The 24717-nt window shown below is 42.2% G+C and overlaps 1 protein-coding gene across 2 annotated transcripts in view; it reads left to right on the forward strand.

Annotated features, from left to right (window-relative positions):
• AKAP6 (A-kinase anchoring protein 6) overlaps nucleotides 1–24717 on the forward strand; it is a 502115-nt gene that overhangs the window by 179538 nt on the left and 297860 nt on the right. For both annotated transcript variants that reach the window (XM_059710250.1, XM_059710259.1), the window contains exon 3: nucleotides 15903–16154. In XM_059710250.1, coding sequence (XP_059566233.1) covers nucleotides 15903–16154 — 252 coding nt within the window. The remainder of the gene's footprint in view (nucleotides 1–15902; nucleotides 16155–24717) is intronic.

Raw genomic sequence — 24717 nt, forward strand, 5'->3', positions numbered from 1 at the left:
CTTAGGCCCAATCCCCCGAGGAGTGGGCCTAAGCCAGCAGGTGGTCATCCCCCGAGGGGTCCTAGACTGCGAGAGGGCACAGGCCAGGCTGAGGGACCCCGCCAAGTGCACAAAGACCGTTAGGCGGAACTACCAGACAATCAGAACAACCAGTCGCTATGACGCACACTGACCACCGGGGGGCAGACGCTCAATGTAGGAGCTGCCCCCTAGTGGTCAGTGCATTCCCACAGTGGGAGCGCTGCTCAGCCAGAAGCAGGGCTCATGGCTGGCGAGTGCAGTGGCGGGAGCCTCTCAGTGCTAAGAAGCAGCGAGCCAAGAAGTAAGGAGCGAGCAGGCGAGCAGTTAAGAGCGAGGGGTCCCAGATTGTGAGAGGGATATCCGGTTGCCAGAGGGATGTCGGACATCCTCGGAGGGGTCCTGGATTGTGAGAGGGCGCAGGCCAGGCTGAGAGACACCAATCCCCTCCCACACCACCCATGCACAGGACTCTAGTAGAGATATAATATGCTGTGCTATCCTTGTAAATTTTTCTTGCAGTATTTTCTTACTCTTATTTTCTTCATATCCAGCTCATTCACCCCTTTCACTGTTTCTTTAATTTTATTAGTCATTATTAATTTACTTGTACATGTCTGAATTTTCACTAGAAATTTACAAGGTATTTTCTGTCTGAGGTTAAATTGGGCACAGAGGCATAAGACTTAGGATACTGTCAGATGGAGCTTATTAGTCACAGATTAAATATTGAAAGGAATGACCTGAGGCTCAGTTGATATTTGGGCTTGCTCAGAGCTCATTTATTGGTTCTGCTTTTCCTTTTGTGATCTTTCTGAAATCCTTCTCATTATTTGAGATGAATGGAATTCTGTGTGTGTAATCAGAGCAAAAAAGTTCTTCCTCGCTAAGTTTATAGTCAATCTAAGTAAGCAATAAGGTTAAAAATGATTTTATAGGTAAAATTAATCTGGAGGTTTGAAAAGTGCATTGAAATTGAATTTCTTTCTTAGCTGGTTGCTGATTTCAAAAGTAAAGTACCATGTTCTTTAAAGAGCCGAATCAGTGTTACAGAAACTGTTTGAATGGATCCTTCATCCTCCATTGTGGTGTGTCATTGGGGCATTAATAATGGATGGTCGCTGCACTTGGTAGTCAGATACATTACTTTGATCTATTTTTATTTCCCAAAGGGGCCTCTGGAAAAGGGCAATGAGGGTAGATTTAAAGCCACATTATTGGAATTCAATAACTTTCGCCGTGCTCTGTATGCGTCGTGCTTGCTGAAGAGTAGTTCTAATATGGAGAGTCAGTCAAGCATGGAGGAGGCAAAATACCAAAATGGATTTTTATAACTAAGATATAAGCTGAATTCTATGTTTTAATTTAGGCCCTGTTGCTCAGCATTAACATGTTAGATGTATGCATTTTGCTCTTTTTGATTCTGAAGATGAAGAGATGAAGAGATGAGCACAAAAATAAAACAAATTCACCAGTATAAAGTATTTGGTTGATGGAAGCAAACAAAAAAGTTCATATAAGTCAATTAGCAAAAGTTATATGTTTCAGTAATTCCTAAGCAGTTGTGAAGGACTGAAATTTTAGTTGTGTAAAGTATATCCCCAAGGGAACACTGAGTCCTCTTTATTTTTTATTTTATTTTTAATATATTTTTATTGATTTCAGAGAGGAAGGGAGATGGAGAGTTAGGAACTCAGTGAGAGAGAAATATTGATTGGCTGCCTCCTGCACACCCCATACTGGAGATTAAACCTGCAACCTGGGCATGTGCCTTGACTGGGAATCGAAGGCGACCTCCTGGTATATGGGATGACACTCAACCAATTAAGGCATACTGGCGGGGCTGAGTCCTTTTTAGATGTCTTCACTTCTCTGGTAATTACATAAAGGCCATAGCAGCTTGAAAGTGGAAGATTCTAAATCCTAGGGTATTGAGGTCACTCCCAGAGATGAACAATGTCTTATTTTTTCAAGACATTGAATCTGCCCTGAGAAACACCCCCTCCCTTTTGGGTTTGTGTAAAAATGTAGAAGGGTATTGATGATCTAGTCAGTCATTCTCTTGGACAAATCAATCAATCACATTAAAAAGGAGAGAAGACAAGTGATATTTACATTTCTATTCATTTCAGTTGTTTAATATCTTTTCCTTACCTATGTCTTTATTTCAAGTGTGATAAACTTAAAAAATGAAAGCAAAGCAGAGTTAAATGTCTTAATACCCAGCTGATAATGATACATTATTCATCTATTAGTACCTGGTTAATAGCACCTGGCCACCTGATAGAGCCGTAAGAAAATGATGATAGTATGGCTGTGAATGAAGTGACCAGTCTCTCCCTACACAGAAAGAATGCTGGGAGTCTGAGGATCATGTTGTTTTGACAGTGATAATCAATCACCTTGATATTGTACTGTGCATAGTTTGACCTACATTCCTTGACTGTCGTTTCACCATGGGAAATAACTTTATTTTTTTGTTATTGTTTAACTTTTACATTTTTCACAAAAGAAAATTTCTAGTGGAAAAAATATAAAACAATGCAAACAGTACATTAAAAATCACTGTACCCTAGCTGGTTTGACTCAGTTGATAGAACATCGCTTGCAGGCTGAAGGGTCCTGGGTTTGATTCTGGTCAAAGGCACATATCTTGGTTGCAGGCTCCATCTCTAGCCCTGGTTGTGGCATGTGCGGGAGGCTAACAATTGATGGGACCCTCTCACATTGATGTTTCTATTCTTTCTGTCTCTCCTCCTCCCTTCCACTCTCTAAAAATCAGTGGAAAATATCCTTGGGTGAGGATTTAATTTTTTTAAAAAGTCACTTGTAATCTGCAATCTAGAGAAAATACTATGAACAGCTTTGACATATTTTTTAGTTCTTTCTGTAATTTTTAATATACTAGTAACTCTTTAACTTACTTTTTCTCAATTAACAATATGTCTTGAATATCCAATGCCATTCATTATATTATGCAACATCATTTTTATCATCTGTGTAATTTTCATTACCACATCCTGTTAAACCAATCTCTTCTTTTTTGATCTTTTGGTTATTAAAAACTTTCATCATTATATACACTCTGTGATAGCATTTCAATAGATAAATCCACTATTGCCTCATTAGATATTATTAGGAGTGAAATTATTGGGTCACTGGAAGGCAACAGGAGCTTTCTAGAAGGTTAACTGATGACATGCATCCCCATCTGCCTTACGTGAAAGGGGAGCATTGGCTTCAGAATCTGGATTTGTTATGATCTCATTTACAGTGTCTTAACCATAGCCTCTGAAATTAGTTCTTCACAGGCCTTGATCCTTTGAGGTCCCATTTCCTTTTCTGGACTCTTGGATGTGAGACTAAAAGCTTGTGTCTATAATGTAAGCTTCCCACAAGCATGTTGTAGGTGTTTAAATACAAATCAACAGCCAAGCCACTGTTGGTATTTATGTGGGGGAGGAAGACATAGAAACATATCCTTAGAAGCTGTGTCATGGTCTTAGTGATCTAAATATATGAAAAGTACATCTAAGAAAGAGGTTGACCTTTCCAAGGTCACACCATGAGTCAGCAATGAAATCCAAAATAGAGCTTTCATTTTTAAAAGTTTTTTCCCCCAATATAATACGTATTTATGAATAGGTCAAGAGAAAACATTTTTAAATGAGCTCCTAAGATTATTTATAATTTGAAATGCTCCAAAAAATTTCAAGAGAGTTACTGGAAAATTTTCCTCTCCCAGAAATAAATCTAAATTGCTAAAAGGTATTTTATAATATTTTAGAAAATAAAATCTTAAATAACTGAAATGAAGAGAGAGTAGTGAGTGGTATAGGCAGATGAAAATGAGCCTCATAGGAGAGAGAGAGAGAGAGAGAGAGAGAGAGAGAGAGAGAGAGAGAGAGAGAGATTTTGCCAGCAGCTGGGAAATAAGAGTAATGGGTTGACTCTACCATGGTTACTAAGGAAAACACCACCAAAGGGGCTCCTCAGGCATTATTCCTGCGGTGGGAGGCGGGGGTCTTGGCCCTCATTTGCAATGATCTTCCCTTTTCAGTCTGTTGATGTGGATCTATGCTGTTATTTTAGATCTTTTGGCAGGGTCACTTGCAGGAGCCAGAGAGATACTTTCAATATCCCCAGGACTGGTCTCAGGCCTCCTAATTCACAATCTAGTACTCATTCGACTACAGGTCGGAAATAACAGTCATATTACAAGGATTTTCAGAGACACATAAAAGCTTCTGGGTAACTGAGGCTCTGGGTATGCATTATATAAAGGTTATACAAAATAAAAGAGGAAAGGACACCAAAAAATCTTAGCACTTGAGAATAGAGATCATTCATCCAGCACTGTCTTTGTAGATGAGGAAACAGGTTTGGTGATCTATTGGGAGTGATAACCAGTACCCACCAGGGCCAAGAACTCAGACTTTCTGACACTCAGCCTGGTGCAGATTAATCTAGATACATCTTGTGATTCATTTATTCTTTCTCATGATCATCTTCAAACTTCTATTTTCATGATTTGTGAATTCAGTATTACCAAACTCAGCGTGTATTAATACTCTATGAAGCAACATCTAAAAATGCAGTGCTTGCCAGACAGGAATTTCCTAAGGCAGACAGACCACAGAGAAGTAGACAGAAATGACAGGTAGGCCACTGAACAAACAAAGCAAATATGTAAATTGTATAACTTTTCCATATGAGATGGCAAATGAAGAGATCATCACTTTCCATTTCTTTAAAAGAGAAAAGCCATGTTCATCATGGGACAGCCCTAAGCTAATAGGTAATAGGAGTCATCCTATCCCCTTAGTTGCCGTATTGGAAAGAAAATGAGTGCTTTACCTGGCACACTCAGCACTCACGTCCACGGTGCAGTTTTGTTGGTATATTGTTGGTAGCACTTTCATTGGATTTTGTTCTTCTGCATGTTCTGCGAGGTCTGCAAAGACTAGGAGGAGCTGCTGAGGCAGGAAGCCTCAGGGCATGCCTTCAAAAACCGAAGGGCTTTCCCTCCCTCGAAGAAAACGAGTGGTCATGTGGTTCACAGCCCTATTTTCCTTGAGGCTTCTGTTTGATGTCCTTCTCGAAGGACTTTGCAGATGATAAATGAACTTACAACACCCCCAAGTGTTTAAATTGTCATATGAACTGTAGTAAATGGGAGACTATGGTATAAGTTCTGTTCTCTCCAAAACCACTTAAAGACAAACCAAAGGTAACCTTGCTCTCTTCTGTGGTAATAAAAGGCACCTCGAGCAGGTATCTTATAAAGGCCTGTTCCTAGTCATTTGCTTCAGGGACAGTATTAGTAGTAGTTTTAGGGTAGGTAGTATTAGTATTATTACGATAAAAGCATCATATGTATAATGTGAGATAAAACAAATGAGTTGCTATGGGGTCTTCTAATTCTATCACCCTCTGTGTTCTTGGGAACCAGGATTCTGGCACAGAAGAAAGGGGCTACAGATATTGTATAGAAGGACGTTAGGTGAAAACCTTACAGTCATGAATTTGAGTTGGAAATATCAGTTATGAATTCATAAGGTGTTTCATTTTTAAATATGCATACTTCCTAGCTCTGTTAATTATAAAATCATAGAAATAATGACTAACCCAGTAGTAATGAGCATCCCTACTTCCCAGATGGTAGTTTGGAAATTTTTTTCCATTAAAGGGAACCAAACTTCTTAGAAAAGTGGCTGATTTCAGGCTTGACAATGTGTAAGATGGCAAAGAAGCTTTCAAAGGCTACTAGGCTAGCCAGCCTGGTCAGGTTGAAGGCCATCGCTGACCAAAGGTGGACAGTTTGGACTTCAATAAGGTTAAGAATTGCAGTGGATCAAAACCCATCAAGTATGTTTAAATCTATGAGTACACATTGATATTAAGTAAACCAGCTGGCTGGTTACCTTCTGAATGTGACAGAGAACCAAGTCATTATCTTGAACACTGTGTAAAGAAAAGAATTTGTTGTGATTTTCCTTTATGAATTATATCACTGTAACGAATAGTTGATAAAGCAAAGCCTCTTCTGATAAAGTTATTCCAGCTTATGAATGAAAGCAAAATGATGGAATGAGTGTATCATCACTTTGTAACCCCCGTATATTTATTAACAGTTTTTAGGCACAGAGCAGCAACTACCACACTAGTTGATAGCAGCTTTCAAGAAGGAGCAAAAACCAAAGCTAAACGCCTCTTGATAAAAGAACATACTGCTGCCTGGCCGGTGTGGCTCAGTGGCTGAACATCAGCACATGCACTAAGAGGTCACCCATTCGGGTTGCAGGCTCGATCCCCGGTAGGGGGTATGATCAATGTTTCTATTTCTCTCTCCCTCTCCCTTCCTCTCTCTAAAATAAATAAAGACATATTTAAAAATAAGATAAAGTATCAAAAAAAACAACACAGTGCTACTTATAGTTTTGTCAAAGAAATTGAACCTGAGACAAATCAGGCCTCAGGATCTGGCTGCCAATTTGAAGAAAGTAAAGAGATCTGAGGAACCAGCACACTGACTGCTTCATGTAGCTGCAACGAACACATCCAAATCGTGGGAAACTCTGCAGGTCTAATGCCCCAGGATCTTTAATGGATAAATTATACTAAAAAGAAAGGAATAGAGATGGAATCTGTAGATTAAAAAAGACTTAAAAGACATATTGAGTGAAAAACTGGCCAAAGGGAAATTATAGTATCCAGGCATGCTTACTTGGGTGATGAAACAATAGAGACACAAGAAAGTGATTGCTCTGCAGGTCAGGATGGCGGTCACTTTTGGAGGGATGGAGGGTCTGTGAAGGGGAGGGGCTCATGGAGACACTGCGGGGGTGGCTGGCCAAGTTCTAGTTTTTGACATGGGTAGCTGCTGCAAGGCTGCTTACCTTATCCATAATTGACTAAGCCGTGGGTTTTTGTGTGATATTTTGTATCTGTTTCATTCTATAATAAAAGCGTAAAAAAAAAAAAAAAAAACCACACAAGAAAGAAGAAAGCCCATTAGAGAAACTCACAGAGCGGATGCTGCCTAGAGCTGACCCCAGCACTGTCAGCGGTGCGGTGGGCAAATGAAGTTGTGGGACATTGTGTTCTGGGTACAAAGAATGTAATAGTAAGTCCACCTGCAAAGACATCTGCGCACTGTTGGCAGCGGGCTCCCTTTCAGGTTGCTGGGCAGCTCTGTTCTTACAGCTGTGTAGCAGCAGGCTTGCGTGGAGCTCCGTTTCAGGTAGAGTCAGGCTAGATGGCCCATTTCTGGCTCAGCGTGCTCTAATGTGTGGTGTCCAGAACACCAGCCTCGTGGTGACGCAGGTTTCAGAAAATGCAAATTCCTTGGTCCCCTCTCTTCGAAAGGAGCAGCCCTGGGCTCTGCATGACTAGCAGGCACACTGTGGCGTGAGAGGCATCATGACTTCTCTGCCTGTTTCTACACAAAGTCAGTTTTATGACGATATCTGAGGGGAATTACAGCTCAGAGGAATTTCAGAGAGTTGGTGCCATCGGTGTGATTTTCACCAGTGAATGAACTTGTTTGGCCTTGTTGTCAGGTAGGACACGAAACGTGACTGTGACTAGGCAACAGCTCAATTAGAGAAACATTTTCTCCAGTGCACAATAGCAATTGTCAGATTTTCTCTCATCTTTTTGCTCAGGGTTCTTCCCCTCGCACAGCAAAGCCTGGGATTAGGAATTTAAAGTGATATCTCGGCCAGTGAATCATCTGAAGCTTTTAAAATGACAATTCTTTACTAACAAATTCAAATCATGGAAAACAGAACAATCCAGATTTGGTTGTGGCCAGGCATGGCCAGACAGAATTTGGACTCACTCCTTTCTTTCAGAGTGTGAAAGCAGATGTGTGAGGCCTGCCACGTCTGTAGTCAGCATTTTCATCCTCCTCTTTCTACCATCGTCACTCTCCCAAATCCACATGCTTTTCGGCACCAATCCTAATTAAAACAGATGATACGATTTCAGTAACTTTTGCTGATTGAGTGCTGATTAGCGAGGATACACGTGGGAAACTAAACTAGGACTTGCAGTTTTAGGCATTTCACTTTGACTTGTGAAATATAATATTTTATCTGATTGACTCTAATTCCAAAAACATCATCTGGACACGGCCCACATGCACGGTAGTGTCCCAGCAGAGTGACATGATTTTCTGCTTCCGGAAAGCTACTCTTTCATCAGGGAGATGGGCAGGTAATCACTAATGGTATCAGCAAAGTCATTTCCACGTAAATAATGTCATTTCAGCTCTCAGCTCACACTTTCAGAGTTTTAGCAATTTGAAAGGATAACTGCTGTTTACAACCACAGAATTATTGATACTTTGAAGAGAAGTAATGTGATGGTCTTAAACAGTCTCAGCCTCCTCCCACCACCCTTCACCCTGTCATTCTCAGTATGACAAGCAAGAAACTAGGACCATTAGAAAGTGCACTAGTATTTGCTAGAGCAGCGACTTTCAACTGGCACGCCACAAGAATTTTTTAAAACATGCAATACCAGACTATTTAGTCAGGGGCACTGACCTCTTTTCCCTTAGGTGGAAAAAAAAAAAAAAAAAAAAAAGGACAACAGCCCATACAACATTAGCTGTCTGGTATGAATGAATAAAAATTATAGCTATTTTTTGCCAGATCTGCAAAAAATATAGCATATATTTTGGTGTGCCATCGAATTTTAGTAAATAGTTTATGTGTGTCATGAGATGGAAAACGTTGAAAATCACTGTGTTAGAGGAAGGGAAAGAAGGGGGCAGACTACTTTTGGGAAAATAAAAATACTGTCATAGGAACATCCATCAGTCTGTCTTTCGGAGAAAGTACAGTTTTGATAACCAACTGAAGATGACATTAATAGTCTGCAATAGGATGCTTTTGTATAAAGTTGCAAGTTTCAGTTCAAAAGGTTCATTTATTAGGTGTTTTGTTTTTAACAAGTGACTGCTGTTCCCTTGATCTGTATTTTAAAATATAAAGTACATATTAGGTAAGACTCCTTTCAGCTTTTTCTAATGAATACACACACATATGGTGAGCATATGGACGGGCAAAGACACTTTTCTTTATTCATTTCTATAATTGAAGGGTGTCAGGATGGCCAAGTGGTCTAAGGCGCCAGACTCAAGGGACTCCCTTACCTATAATTGCCAGTAAATAAAATGAGCAGTCATGATGACATGGCATTTTTCAGTGAGACTTAAATATGTACGCGAAATACATCTTACATTTACTTCTCTTTTGCTTAGTATCTTTAGAGCATGAAAACTTTTCATTCTCAATGTAGTGGTATGCTTTGGATAGGGGTTCAAGATTTCTGAAACTATGATGGGAAAAAGATGGAAGTGAAAAAAAGGAGCGAGGCGACCTAGCTTTTAAAAGTAGGCCTTACTTTGTGTGTGTGTGTGTGTGTGTGTGTGTGTGTGTGTGTGTTTTGGAATACCATCTGAATGTGTCCTGCAGTAAGACAAATGTTAAGGCAAGAGTGTTTTGAGACAGTGTACCTATTTTTGTGGGTAGAGATAGAAAAAAAGGGTTGTAGATGAATGAAGAAATGCCAAGCAATTACTGTTTGTGCCTGTGGAGAGTCAGGTTGTAGGGGTTGGGGGGATTTGCTATGTTTTCTCATTTGGGGATGCATGTTGGGAAGGAAGAAGAGGAGAGAAGTGGTTGGGGCTGCATTTGTGGGAGTTCATGAAATTGGAATGCCACGCGTTGCTTCAGTACCTGGTGAGGAAGTTGCTGGAAGGGCAGGTTTCCTTCCAAATGCACAAGGGGCCTTAGAGATGGGTAGTTTTACAGAATGTCAAGCCACAGACACAGAATTTCACGAGGAAATCTTCAAGATGTTTTGAAAAATAAATTGTTGGAAATAGGCACGGCAGCCTCATGATGAGGCAGCAACCAGATCTCCTCCCAGGGACAATTAACAGAGCCGAGGAGGTCACAGTTAGCATTAGTACGGTAGGCGGTTAGAGAAATCACAGGAAGGGCATCCTCATTTCTCTCCTGTGTAAGTGACAACTGGACATTCTGGTTAAATACATAACAGTTATCTTAACCGCCTTATCTTTCTGAAAGAAACGATACAACTACAAAATATACAACAATCTTACCAAAAAAAGGCACCTCTCCCACATAAATATCGAACTATAAAGGAAAATACTGACTCATCCGACTGGAGTTTATTTGTAAACAGCCTCAGGTCAAGTCAGTGTTGTGTCAACTACTTCAGAAACCACTGAAGATTCCCGTTTCAGTGACAGGCAGCAGCAGCTGCAGTTGAGACCACAACATATCTAGAAGTTTGAGTGAAGCGGGCAGTTGGCAACATAATGTCTTCATGAATTTATGGTGTGAGTCATTCTGAAGGCTATAGGACAGTAGTTCTCAACCTTCCTAATGCCACGACCCTTGAATACAGTTCCTCATGTTGTGGTGACCCCCAATTTCATTATTACAAATTGAACATAATTAAAGCACAGTGATTAATCACAAAAACAATATGTAATTATATATGTGTTTTCCGATGGTCTTAGGCGACCCCTGTGAAAGGGGTCAAGAACCATAGGTTGAGAACCGCTGCTATAGGAGCTACTGTGGAGTATGAGAATTAAACAAGAAAATGGAGAGTCTAACTTACCCACATTACAGTAATATCCATGGGAAAAAAATCTTACTCAACTTTGAAGGTAGATGGTTTGAGATGGGCTCCAGTTTAACCTTGTTTCCTTTTGTCTGAAAATCCTGTGGAAGCTATGGAATTCGGGCTGATGACTGTAGTGCCATGACCTGCAGAGCTGTGCTCCTTATAATTTCCAACAACCTGAAGGGAGTGTGGGACCCAAAACAAGTATTTATATGCATTTAATAAGGGACTATAAATTGGTTTTCTTTTCTGTTGTTATTTTAAAATTTATGAAACAGACAGATTAACTTTCTTCTTTGGTGTACCTGCCTACAAATTTAACTCATGTGTAGATTTGTGTAACTATCTCCACACTCAGTATGCAGAACAGTGCCATCACCTCAAAAACTCCCTCAAGCTGTCAACCTGTATTCATGCTCCCCCCACCTCCACCCCTGGCAGCCACTCAGCTATTCTTCATCGACACCATTTGTCTCTTGAGAATGTCATATAAGTGGAAATATACACTGTGTCACCTTTTGAGACTGTGTAGTGTATAGATGTTCCATAGTTTGTTTATCCATTTTCCCACTGCAGGTCATTTTGGTTTCAGTGTTTATGAGTAGACCTTCCTTTCATTTTTGTGTATACCTAAGCTTTCATTTTTTTAGTATAAACCCCCAGGCATGAAATTGCTGGGTCATATTGTAAGTGCATCTCCAACTTCATAAGAAACTGCTAAACTGTTTTCCACAGTGACTGTCATTTTGCATTCCCACCAGCAGTGCAGCAAAGTTCCAGCTGCTCTGGAACTCCTCAGCACTTGGTAATTGTTTGTTCTAGTCATTCCACTAGGTGTACACCTATTGGACCACAGTGGTATCTCATTGTGGTTTTAATTTGCATTTCTGTAATGGTTAGTGAGGATGAACATTTTTTATGTGCTTATTTGCCATCATTATATCCACTTAAAAATTTTTGTTCAAGTCTTTTGCCTATTTGATAATTGGGTTGGTTGTTTTCTTATTGTTGTTTTGAGAGTTCTTTATATATTCTAGATATAAATCCTTTGATATATATATATATATATATATATATATATATATATATATGATTTGCAAATAGGTTTTCCTGGTCTTAGCTTATATTTTCCTTTTCTTAAAAAATATCTTTTGCACAGCAAGAATTTTAAATGTTGATGAAGTCAAATGTTTTTCTTTTATGGATTCTGTGTAATATACTGTATGTAGGAAGTTGGTACCAAATTCTAGGTCTGTAGTTATGGAGACCTCTCTGATACTGGCTACTCCCGAGAATGCTCTTCTCATCCCCTTGGTTGTCTCCTTCAAGACCCAAACATTACTTCCTTAGAAGAGAGTTCTTGCCCCTTCCTCTTTGCACCCCTGGGCACAATTATTTCCTTCTCTGTGTGCCCTCTGTGAACACTTACCTTCCTGGCTGTAATTTTTATTTCCATCCCCACCTCCTACCAACCAGGGAACTCTAGGGAGCAGGCTCTGGAACTATAACCTTTGTGTGCACATGTGTCCCATGTGTCCCAGCACATGGATTAGTACATAGCAGGTACTTAAGGCATTTGCTGAAAAAAACCCCAGAAACAATTATCCTTCTATCCTTTATAATTATGGGATAGGCTAAGGACAATTAGAGTATCTGTAAAAATGTTATTGCTGGAAGGGCATTTAAAAATTATCTTCAGTTTGTAATTATAGGTTTCTTAGTCTTTGAGACATCTCTTGATTTAGTCATCTGAATGAGCTTGCTGGAGAACATTTTTTTCTCAGAAGAAAAACTATAAGACAATGAATGACATCTATGTAGAATTATGGGAAATTTTAAGTAGTTAAAGCTTTAGTAGACTGTAGGCACCTACTAGAGAAGAAGGGAGCTAGTATGAGGGCAAAAGAGTAATGATGAGAAAGTGGCAAAGAAGCTCTGAGGCCTGTCCTTCCCCATCAGCCCTACCCCTCCATCTCTCGGGTGAGGCCTGGGCTAATAGGTAGCATCCCTTGGGAGGACAACAGGGAAGCAAGGCCCTTGGGCAGAGTCAGGGTTTGGTAAGACCAGGAGGTAGATAATACAATTATTCACATAATTCTTCTGGGAAGAGGTAAAGGAGTGTTTTTACCAGGGGATGGGGTTATTAGCCAGAAAAGTACAGAGAATTTGGAAGTGGTCAGCAGTGGGTGGAAGGGAGTTTTCCAAGGCAGCACAATACTGAGCATCCTAAGAGGGCAAAGGAAGCAGGGCCTGTGCTTTGAGGTGGTTGAGGTATCAGGAATAGGAGGTGTGAGGGATAAATGGAGTAGGTGCTCAAAACAAGCATTAGCTGAGACCCCAGGCAGTATGGGATATCTGATGATAGCAGTTAGAGGCCTGCTTTCTTATGCTGAAAGCAGCAGAGATAGCTAATATGCGTATGATTGGTTCCCAGGTGCTGGTTAATAGGGTCATGTCGTTTGTGCCTCAAGCCCTTTCGGACTGCACGTGCTCATGGGCCACATTTGTAAGAACTTCACTTAATTAGGACTCCAAAGTCTATTCAGTTTAAACTTTTCATCTCTTTCAAGTTGTTATTGTCACCAGTTTGTATCATTGTCATCAACTGGTTGTTGGGTTTCAAGAACTAATATTGGAGCATTTATTGGAGTTGCACAGTACTTAATATTCAAAATTCAGAACAACTCTCTATCATTCTTCAGTAGATTTTTTTTGGCCTATTTTTACACATTGTTAAATAAGGTTACATTTTAGTTTTCCTTTAAAAACAAGTAATTGGATTACGTGGAATCAGCAGGCTATGTTTCCAGCATAGCATGACTGTTTTGACACTCATGATAGGGCTTCAGAACTCAAATGCTATCTTAAAATGTTAGCCTTACCCCAAATCATCCATTTAAAAAACAAACACTGATCATCACTAAAAATGGGTAACTGAGCAGGTTCAGCTGACATCCATATCATTTTAATGCTTAATTGTCTCAAATGCTCACATAAATATCACTATTGATGCTGCTCATTCCATGTAGCTGCCTCTGATGGCACAATGGAGTTTGGCAACTTGTAAGGGCAAGTGCCATATCAGACACCAAATCTGCATGCCTAATAGTATGTGTGGGAGAGATTGAAACCTTGAGTTAGTAATGTTTCTATTTATATTGTCTCTGTCTTACAGAACAAACTATTTTGTCTTTCTTCATCCTTGGGGTTTCTCTGGCTTTCCTTCTTAAGAGTGATTCTGCTTGCAAAGTGTGGGATGAAATTTAGATATCCATCATGAATTTAGGGATTAACATTCCCTGTGGGAATGTGACAATTGTTCTTTACATTGAAGACTCCGTGGTTCTTTGACAATAGGTCAGCCGTGGGCAAACTATGGCCCGCGGGCAGGATCCAGCCCGTTAAAATGAATAAAACTAAAAAAAAAAAAAGACCGTACCCTTTTATGTAATGACTAGGGGCCCGGTGCACGAAATTCGTGCACTGGGTGTGTGTGTGTGTGTGTCGGGGGGGAGTGTCCCTCAGCCCAGCCTGCCCCCTCTCACATACTGGGAACCCTCAGGCGTTGACCCCCATCACCCTCCAATCGCAGGGTCGGCCCCTTGCCCAGGCCTGACGACTCTGACAGAGGCGTCAGGCCTGGGCAAGGGACCCTCATTTACCCCCATCACTGGTTCTGCCCCCAGCCCAGGCCTGATGCCTCGGCCAGAGGCGTAGACGCCCAACACCCTCCGATCGCCTGATCGGCCCCTTGCCCAGGCCTGACGCCTACGCCAGAGGTGTCAGGCTTGGACAGGGGACCCCCATCTCCCCCCGATCACTGGCTCTGGCCCCCGCCCAGGCCTGAGGCCTCTGGCCCAGGAATCATGCCTGGGCAGGGGACCCCCATCTCCCTCTGATCGCTTGCTCCACCCCCCGCCCAAGCCTGACGCCTCTGACCCAGGCTTCAGGCCTGGGCAAGGGGACCATCATATCCCCCCAATCCCCAGCTCCGCTCCCCACCCAGGCCTGATGCCTCGGCCAGAGGAGTTGACCCTCATCACCCTCCGATCACCAATCACCGGATCGGCCCCTTGACCAGGCCTGAGGCCTCTGGCAGAGGTGTCAGGCCTGGGCAGGGGACCCCCAGCTCCCCGCGGTTGCAGGCTCTGCCCCTGCCCAGGCCTAACACCTCTGGCCTAGGCGTCCGGCCCGGGCAGCGGGGACCCGCAGCTGCAGTGGCCCCACGATCGCGGGCTCCGCTTTAGGCCCAGGCAAGGGACCCCTAGCTCCCGGGACTGCCAGCTTCGACCGTGCCCAGCTCCCATCGCTGGCTCCACCCCTACTTCCTGCTATCACTGGCCAGGGCGGCAAAGGCGCCTGATTCTCCAATCATGGCTGGGGGGCAGGGCAAAGGCGGCCCCGCATTTGCCCTGCCCCCCAGCTCTTAGCTCCCCCCTGGGTTTCCGATCACTGTCAGTGGCAGGGGGCTTCTTCCTGCTTTCCCTTTCGCCTCCCTGCATTGTGCCTACATATGCAAATTAACCGCCATCTTGTTGGCAGTTAACTGCCAATCTTAGTTGGCAGTTAATTTGCATATAGCCCTGATTAGCCAATGAAAAGGGTATCGTCGTACGCCAATTACCATTTTTCTCTTTTATTAGATAGGATGTTTACTTTGAATTTATATTAGTTCACACAAACACTCCATCCATGCTTTTGTTCCGGCCCTCGGTGCAGTTTAAGAACCCATTGTGGCCCTTGAGTCAAAAAGTTTGCCCACCCCTGCAATAGGTGGTAATTCCTATGGAACACAGATTCTAGCCCATCTTTCTTCATGCTTGGTGTCTGGATGAAGCCTCGTCCTGAAACATTGTGTGTTCCATGGAGCTCACCACCAGCAAAAAGAATAGCTGTTGGCTCACTTGCCAGAATCACAAACTGTAAATAAAGAGAACAGAGAGTGGATTTGTGAGGTGACCTCTCAGCTTGGCACCTGAAAGGATTTTGGTATCTGAAAGAATAAGAATTTTTGTGGGTTAGGAAAAGATCAACTTACCTGTATGCGCAAAAGGCCCGGTGCCCAGGAACATGGCCTGCAACTAACAAAGGCCCACTCTCTAACATGTGCTCACCTGACCTGTTGGCCCTGATGATTGGTGTCAGGTGAAGAAGTGACCTTTTGGCAAAGAAGTCATCCTATCTTTGCTTTTTTTTTTTTTTCCCCACTGCAGGACATTTGCGAAGATATTTCTGATCATGTTGAGCAAATCCATGCCCTCCTTGAGACTGAGTTCTCCCTGAAGCTGCTGTCCTACTCTGTCAATGTGATTGTGGACATCCACGCGGTGCAGCTCCTCTGGCACCAGCTCCGGGTCTCGGTGCTGGTTCTGCGGGAGCGCATCCTGCAAGGTCTGCAGGACGCCAATGGCAACTACACCAGGCAGACGGACATTCTGCAAGCTTTCTCCGAGGAGACAGCTGAGGTGGGTATTTTTTTGAAGCCATATCATGTGTTGTCAAGTGTGACCTTTTGAGAATGTTTTCATCACAGAGCTGTGGGGTAGGAATTCTTTGTAGGTAGGTAAGCAGATCCTGAGCTGGGCTTTGAACCGAGGTATAGTGACAGAAGCTCGGGCACTTTTAATGTGAATGAAGCTTTAGATCAGAATTAACTCACACCTACCTGATAGTTTGCCCAGAAACCACCCATGCTTGTATTAATTTGGCTCCTTGTTCCCTATTTAATTTATACTTATTGAGCACTTACTATGGGCCAAGCATTAGGTGCTAAGAATATAATAGTGAACAAAACATAGTCTTTGCTTTCGAGCAGTTTAGAGCCTAGCGGGGGATGTAGGCACATGAACAGACATTAAGGCCATACGGTGATAGGTCTATCTGATGCACTGGAGGACAGAGAAGGAGCACCTAATTCAGACAGGAAGCCTTCCCAGGAGTGAGTCTAATCTGAGACCTACAGGAGAATCGGGATCAAACTGGTGAACTGAGGGGGAAAATGTCTAGACAGAGGGAACGTCAGGTTCAAAGGTGCAGATGTAAGACAGAGAATGACAGGCTCAAGGAGCTACAGATAAAAATGGAGCAAAAAAAGGGACCAGGAAACAGCTTTAAACTAATAGGTAAGGGAAGGTCAGATTGTGAAGTTAAAAAGCCATATTAAAAAGCCATACTGAGAGAACTGGACTTTAGTTTTAAGACAGTTTGTTCAGGGAATAGACATGATTAAATTCATGCTTTAGAAAAATCATTCTTGATGTAGTGAATCAATGAACTTTAGAATTTTATACAATCAACATATTTAAATTTTTTGTAGTCATATTAAGTACACTTTAACGAATTTGTTGTTATTCTTGATGCATGGCTTAAGAATGAATACTGTAAATTTGAACCCAAACAAATTCTTTTATTCCCCAATAAAATGGACACATATTACAGAGCAAAGCATTGTGATAGCTAATTAAGCAGGGGCTGTGTGTGTAGGGAGATAAATAAGTAGGTAGGTAGATAGATACATACATACACACATATATACCATATATAGATACATAGAGTGTGTATGTATGTATATAGTCTCTTGTCTCTCAACACACAGTTGAGAGCTCCACTGTTGGTTTTGTGGAAGATATGTATTATACAAGTTTATTAGGAACTTATATGAATATATAAGATTAAAAGGCCTTAAAAAGAGTGTTGCATAGTTCATTAATTTATTAATGTTTTACTGGCTCCAACATTACCAATAAGCAAAACAGATCTGTGTCTAGTCTCATAAATAATTTATACTTGTTGATTATCTATATGTATAAAACCCTAATATGCAAATAGACTGAACGGCAAAACAACCAAACAACTGGTTGTTATGATGTGTGCAGAGCATGGTGGGCGTTGGCCGCAGTGGGATGGTGGAGCAGGTGAGCGGGGGCACCAGACCAAGGCGGGGTGCTGGTCACTGTCATCTAGGGGAGCCTCTGGTGGTTACTGAAAATTCTTTGCTTCTTTACGCTGGCCCAGCTCGCACCTGCTGCCAGTACCAGAGCCGCTGCTTGCACCCGGCTCTGGCCCTGACCACTCAGCACCATCAGCAAGTGCGAGCAGCGGTTGCTGGCCCCGATTGTGCCTCAGGGCTTTTCCACCTCCCCCTGCTCCTGAGGGGCAATCAGGGCAAGCAGCCACCTCTCACACTCACTGCTCATACCTGCAGCCGGTGCCTGGAGCTGCCACTCTCACCCGCTGCCAGCACCCAGCGCCAGTCCCAATCACTTGGTGCCATCAATGGATGCAAGTGGTGGCTGCCAGGCCTGATCACCCCTGAGGGCTTCTCCACCTCCCCCTGCTCCTGAGAAGCGATTGGGGCAGCAGCCATTGCTCATACACGCTGCTGGCGCTGGCTCCAATCGCTCCGCGCCATCAGCGGGTGCAAGTGGGGCAGGCGCCATCAGCTTGGAGCGGGGCTGCTGGCAGACAGGGGGCTGGGGGCTACGGCAGGAAAGGCTGGGCGGGGGCACAGAGGATGGGCCGAGACCCACCCCTGTGCCCACTGCAGCCTTGAGGCCCACAGTTCCTTTCAAGGTGCATGAATTTGCACACTGTGCCCCTAGTTATTTTCATAAAAGTGATGATCTTTCTGTGGCAAAGATCCTGAAAGTTAATGGGAATCAAAATCTATTAGGCTCACTTCTAGCATTAAGTCATGACCTTCATTTTCATTTAGCTTTCCCTTTTATTGTGACAGTGACTAGGTGATACTGACTTTGGCAGAGTGCTTGTGTATTCATATTCATACTACAGGCCCAGTGCATGAATTCGTGCATGGGTGGTCCGGCCGGCCTGGCCCCAATGGCGGATTGGGGCTGGGTCTGTTGGGAGGAGGAGATGGAGGGAGGTTGGCTGGCCAGGGCCGGGCTGGCTGGGGGGAGGAGCCACAGGCGATTGGCAGGTGGGCTTCTCCCCCAGTTGAGGTGGGGAGCCGATTAGGGGTGGGGCCAGCCATGGGGAGGGGCTTTGGGCGGTGGGCCAGCAAGCCCTGCCCCCGAATGAGGTGGGGGGGGGTGATCAGGGGTCAGTGTCTTGGGGAGGGGCCATGGGAGGTTGGCCAGCTAGCCCCACCCCCGATTGGTGAGGCGGGGTGATCAGGGGCAGAGCTGGCTGGGGGGAGGGGCTGTGGGCTGGTCAGGGTGGTGGGGGCTGATCAGGGGTGGGGCCGGCCATGGGGAGGGCTGCAGGCAGTTGGCCAGCCGGCCCTGCCCCTGATTGGGGTGGGGGGCCGATCTGGGGTGGGGCCAGGTGGGGGGGTTGGCCGGTGGCCCCACCCTCGATTGGGGTAGGAGAGGCTGATTAGGAGCAGGGCCAACTGGGAGGAGGGTGGTGGGAGGTTCGCTGGCCACAGTGGACGTCATGGTGACTGGTCGTTCTGGTCGTTACGACGTTCTGGTCGCTGGCTTTTTATATATATAGATGGGGTGTCAGTCCCCAGATGCCATCCCTCTGAAGTAGGTACTCTTGTGCTTATGGGAGACCATGAAGAATTCCTACTGGCCCACTCTGCCCTAAATCTGGTACCTATGAGATGAATGATAATGAGGTGAAGATAATAGATGGGAAAGGTTTGTCTAAATGCTGAAGAGATCTTTCCTTAGATATCTACCTGGCATCCCTGACCTATGCATTCTTTTTTTGTTCCTCCCATGTGCTCTGCTGGCTCTGCACAGCATCCATTGAACAGTCCTCAGATCTACCCACTATCTACTACTAGAGGGACATTAGAAATCACTGAGTCAAACCAGTTCATGTTACATATTTGTTTATTCATTTAATAACCATTTACTGATTGCCAACCCTTGTTGTGGAGCTGTGGATATATTGTTATATTGTTGTTAGTTTTGTGGAATACATTTACCATGCATATATTTGAATGCATATCATTAGTGAAGTAGTATTCCAAGAATGATGAAAAGCAATTGAGGTACAGGTACAAGCTGCTATTTTCACAGTTATGTTACAAGTAAGTAGTATTAAGGTTTTCACAATGTGAGCTCTGCAATTTTTTACAGCTTTAATTGGAAGCAATTTCATACATTGGCATGTTTAAAGTCAGTGTTTAGTCTTGTAACAATATGCTATATGAGGGATAACGGAACAGTGAATTCTTAGCCATCTGCTTTGTGGATATTTTTCTATGAATTAAAACACTGTCTCCATTGTCATCTTTCCCGAAGCTGTGGATTCCTGATCCTATTTGTGTTTTTAGTGTGACTCCATGATAACATTTCAAAGACTGCTTAGTTTTATTTGTTTCTGTCAGCATACTGGAATTGTGGGAAACTGGAAGGGAATTAGAATAAATTCTTGAATTTATCAGAATAAATTCAGCTGTGAAAGATTTATAGAATGAAGAGGGAAATGGCATAAAACATGCTGATAAACTAGAATAGTAGATGTCCTTCCAATAAAGGTGAATGCATTTGCCCTTCTTGGAAATTGGTTGAGTTTCAAACGACATTAAAGAGTAAATTTGAAAGTTGAGAAGAAAGTGGCAAGTTCTCTCTCTTCCTGTCCTGGCTAAAACAAAATATATGATTTTTTAACTTAAATATAGAGCAGACCATATCTTGTAAAGCAAATTGACAAACACCTTACCAAAACAAAACCAGCCAAACAAATGAAAAACACTTTAGGGTAAAAATCACCTTCCTATATAATAAAGAAATCTGTAGCAATACTTTTGAAAAATGCTCTTTAATAACCAACTGGGTTAAAAATATATAGGTAGATGGTTGTCACTTGGTCTTTAGGATATGAAATAGATATGCCATGTGCTGTTTTTTTGTTTTGTTTTTCAGGGAGGGATTTTTTTCACATTAAAAATGCAGTCTGAATTAAAAAGAGTTACCCATGAGTGACGATCCACCACGCACAGAAGTAGTTGGCCTGGGCGGGAACAGGATGGGAGAGGGTTTACCGTGGAGCATTAAGGGTTTTTGAGCGCAGTATTTTGTTTTCCAAACAAAGGAGTGGGTAGGGAAGGGGTCTTCGGGGGAAGACCTAGGAAAAGGGAGCCATACCCTATTCTCTGATATGTAGTCTCACGAGTGCCTCTTATTTTCTAGCTAGACAGGATGCCTGATCTTTAGGTTCTTTGACCGTGAAAATGGGAACCAAAGCTTTCCCAGGGCTACTGTGTCCCAAGCCTGTCCAGAAACAGGTGGCTGACACTTTCAGTGTCTAAAAGTTTTACCCGAACTCTCAAATTCCTATTTCTCTACCCATCATAGAAACACTTTTTCTTAATGCTTCTCTAACCTCGCTCAAGTAGCCACAGTGCTGCGCCTTATGAGAAATCGGGTAGAAAATAATGCAAATTTCAATTAGTTAGTAATTTAAGTATAAACTAATGGGATAGCTTGGAACTTACCCATCACTTATAATACACTTTTAAAAATATATTTTTATTGATTTCAGAGAGGAGGGGAGAGGGAGATAGACAGAAACATCAATGAGAGAGGATCATTGATCAGCTGCCTCCTGCATGCCCCACACTGGGGATCGAGCTCGCAACTCAGGCATGTGCCCTGACCGGGAATCAAACCATGACCTCCTGGTTCATGGGTCGATGCTCAACCACTGAGCCATGCCGTCCATCTCGGCTATAATACATTTTCAAAAAGGAGTAATTTCTGAATACTAAGCCACTAAATTAAAAAAATAAAAACACAACCTGCCTTTAAATTGGAATCCCCAACATTACCGTATTTTTTCATGTACAAGATGTTATTTTTTTTTTCTAAAATCATTAGATTGAAAATCGAGGGGCCTCTTATACACAGAAGTCAGCCAAGGAGGGAGCCTGGTGGGTTCATAGCTGCCCTTACCTGTCAAATAGTCTTCCTCCAACCATGAGCCTTATTGTTACTGACGTCAGCTGATGCCATAATTGGAGGTGGAGATAGAGAGTGTACAGATGCAACAGGGACCAGAGCATTCTGAGCCCGTAAAGATGTCAAAAAATAAAAAGATATATACTGGTAAGCGATTGTCTTACTCTGCAAAATTCAAACTGAATGTAACCAGCTATGCAAAAGAGCATGGAAATAGAGCTGCAGAGAGACAATGTGGACCTCCTCCCACTGAGTGTATGATCAGACAGTGGAGAAAACAGGAAGAACAACTCCTTAAGATGCCACAAAAGAAGAAGACCTTAAGAGGAAAACCAGAAAAATGTTTAAAATATTGATTTCTTAATTTGGGGTTGGAAAAGTGGGGGGCGTCTTATACATGGAAAAATACGGTACTTTCTTTAAAAATTGTATAAAGTGTGACTTTATTTGGCTGTCTCATTCCTTGGTGATTTTTGGCTTCTGACTTTGTTATTTAATGATCCTGGTCCAGGTATGTAGCATTAAAGCCACACAATTCCATTTAGGTCATTTTGGCAGTTAATACTGTTTTCTCACTTTGTGCAGTATAATTGCCAAAAGGATATCTCTCATTTTGATAAAAGTTTCTTCCTAAATATACTTGAATAGTAAAATAATAATATGAGTGAACATTCATTAAATACCTATCCATGTGTCAGACTTGTGTTTTACATATATTACCTCTTTTGACTCTCACAACAGCGCTATGACATGGCTTATCATTATTCCTTTTTTTTACAGATGAAGGAAATGAGGCTTAGCAACATCAAGTTACTGGGTCATGGTCACATGACTAACTAATGATAGAGGTAGAATTTGACTCTGAAGATTGGGCTTGTCATCACTGGAGTCAACTGAAACTACATAATCAGAGGAAGAAGTTACATTCCTCTGAGATACATTCCAAAATGTCATCATTCATTCATGTATTGCAGGGGTGGGGAACATCCGGCCTCCAGGCCTTAGAAGGCCCGCAAAATCATTTGGTTTGGCCCTGCCAAGGCGTTAGCAGTGAGTTAATTAAATGTTTGACTAAATATAGCAGGCTAATTTTTAAGTTGATAATTTGGTATGGCCCTTGAATGATGTTATAAATATCCAAATGGCCCTTGGCAGAAAAAAGATTCCCCACCCTGAAATTTTATTCAACAGATATGTCTTGAGTGCTTGTTCAATGCAGATCACTATGCTAAGTGTTGCAGGTATCCTGGTGAGTCAGCCATTTTCTATGTGATTTATACTGTTGTGGTGCATACACACTAGTGGGAGAAACAAGGTAATGAAATAACCACAGAGTATTTATTTAAAGATTGAGACAAATTCTTAAAGGAAAAACAACATAGTTTTACAAGAGTCTCTAAGGAAAGATTCTGACTTAGGTGAGGGTTTGGAATTTTGAAGAAATACAACTTAATCTGAGGTCTGAGGGGGTAAGAATTCATAAGTTACAGGGTATTATAGGTGGGAAACTTTCCTGACAGAGGAAATAGCATGTGCAAAGGCTCGAGGCAGGCAGACACTGTGGTCCAGTGAAGCCATGTTTGTTCTTGGAAGGGTTTGGGTTTACTTAGCAGGACACTAATAAAGAACTTTAAGCAGAGAATTAACCGTAACAGATTTGTAAAGCTTACTCCAGTGGCAATGTGGAGAACAAACTGGAGTAGAGGATATGTCCATTTAAAAAATATCTAATGAACCACAGAAAATTATGGTACCAAGGTCAGAGTATGGACATTTGCTAGTTATGTACCTTCTTTTGGCTCAGGCTCTGGTTATATAAAACAATAATATAGACCCAACACCAGAAGAAAGTTGTTGGGGGATTTAAATGAAAAAGAAATAGTAGTAATTAACCATCCCCATTTATAGAGGAGGAAACTGAGGTTTAGAAAGGTGAAATGAGGCCTTTCATCATTATTATTTATCTGGATGAGGGGAGTGAGGGGAGTAGGAGATAAAGGTAAGTTAAAGGTCTGAAGGAAGAAAACATTGCCAAAACACAGCAAGCAAATGAACAGAAAAACCTATAGAGAGGTCAGAACTCGGGGTATCCTGGTTGAAGGGACACAGGGTGCAGCAGCTACATGAGGTCCAGCTTCAGTTTGCTCACCTGGTTTCTCCTTCAGGAGAATGGAGATCTGTGGATGTAACAGTTCCGTTTCCATCCATCCTTCGTCTCCTAAGGGACTAGATAAGACCAGGCTGTCCTTCAGCCTGGGTCACATAATGGGATTCCTTTCATCCCGAACAAATCATCAGTGAAAAATTGTTGGCTGTGTGATGCCAGAAACCGCGTTAGTAATGAGACAAAAACCTTAATTGCATAATTAAAGATGAAAAAACTTAAAATACTTGCTTGTACTACTATTTTTTAGCATAGAGAAATTTCAAACTGGCCTACCCCAAATTATAAATAACAGTGGAGGTGGCATCTAATATAAACAAATGGGAGCAGGGGTGGGGGTGAGGAGGTGAGGGGAGAAATGCATGCAGAGTGATGGGAACTAAGATGATAGAGTTTTGATACTGAATAATTTTCTCCAGGAGTTTGGGTGTTTACCTTAGAAAGGGTGGGGAGAAATAGAAGCTAGTCTTGAACTGCTTTTGTTATGTGCAAATTCATGTTTCACCTTCCTGGGATTTGTGAATATATATTTAACGTGACAGACTTAGTACACTTTAGAAATACTTATTGAGCATCTACTATGAGTTAGCCAGTTGTGGTAGGTGATGGAGTGATAGCAATAAGCAAAAGAGACACTCATGGGGACGTTATTCCTACATTGATTTGTTCCCAGAAATTTTATTACATCATTTAAAAAATGTTTATTAACTGAACAATGCATTATTTTAAGATAGAACATTAAGGCAAGAATGGATATTTTGGGGTTGACCTTGACCATTTCTATCGAGGCTTTATTCTCTAGATTAAAGAAAAATCTTTGAATATTTAAGAACAGGATATTATATAAAGTAATGTGATAATTGATCAATATGCCATTCTGTATGTCAAACCAGAAGCAACGGAGACTGATGCATTTTGACCTTCTTAGCGGCCTCTGCTGAGATTTCATTTGAACAGCAGCTGAGTGTAATTGATGTTCCATTTACT

This window comes from Myotis daubentonii, chromosome 1 (assembly GCF_963259705.1).
Source record: "Myotis daubentonii chromosome 1, mMyoDau2.1, whole genome shotgun sequence".
In the NCBI taxonomy this organism is placed as follows: Eukaryota; Metazoa; Chordata; class Mammalia; order Chiroptera; family Vespertilionidae; genus Myotis; species Myotis daubentonii.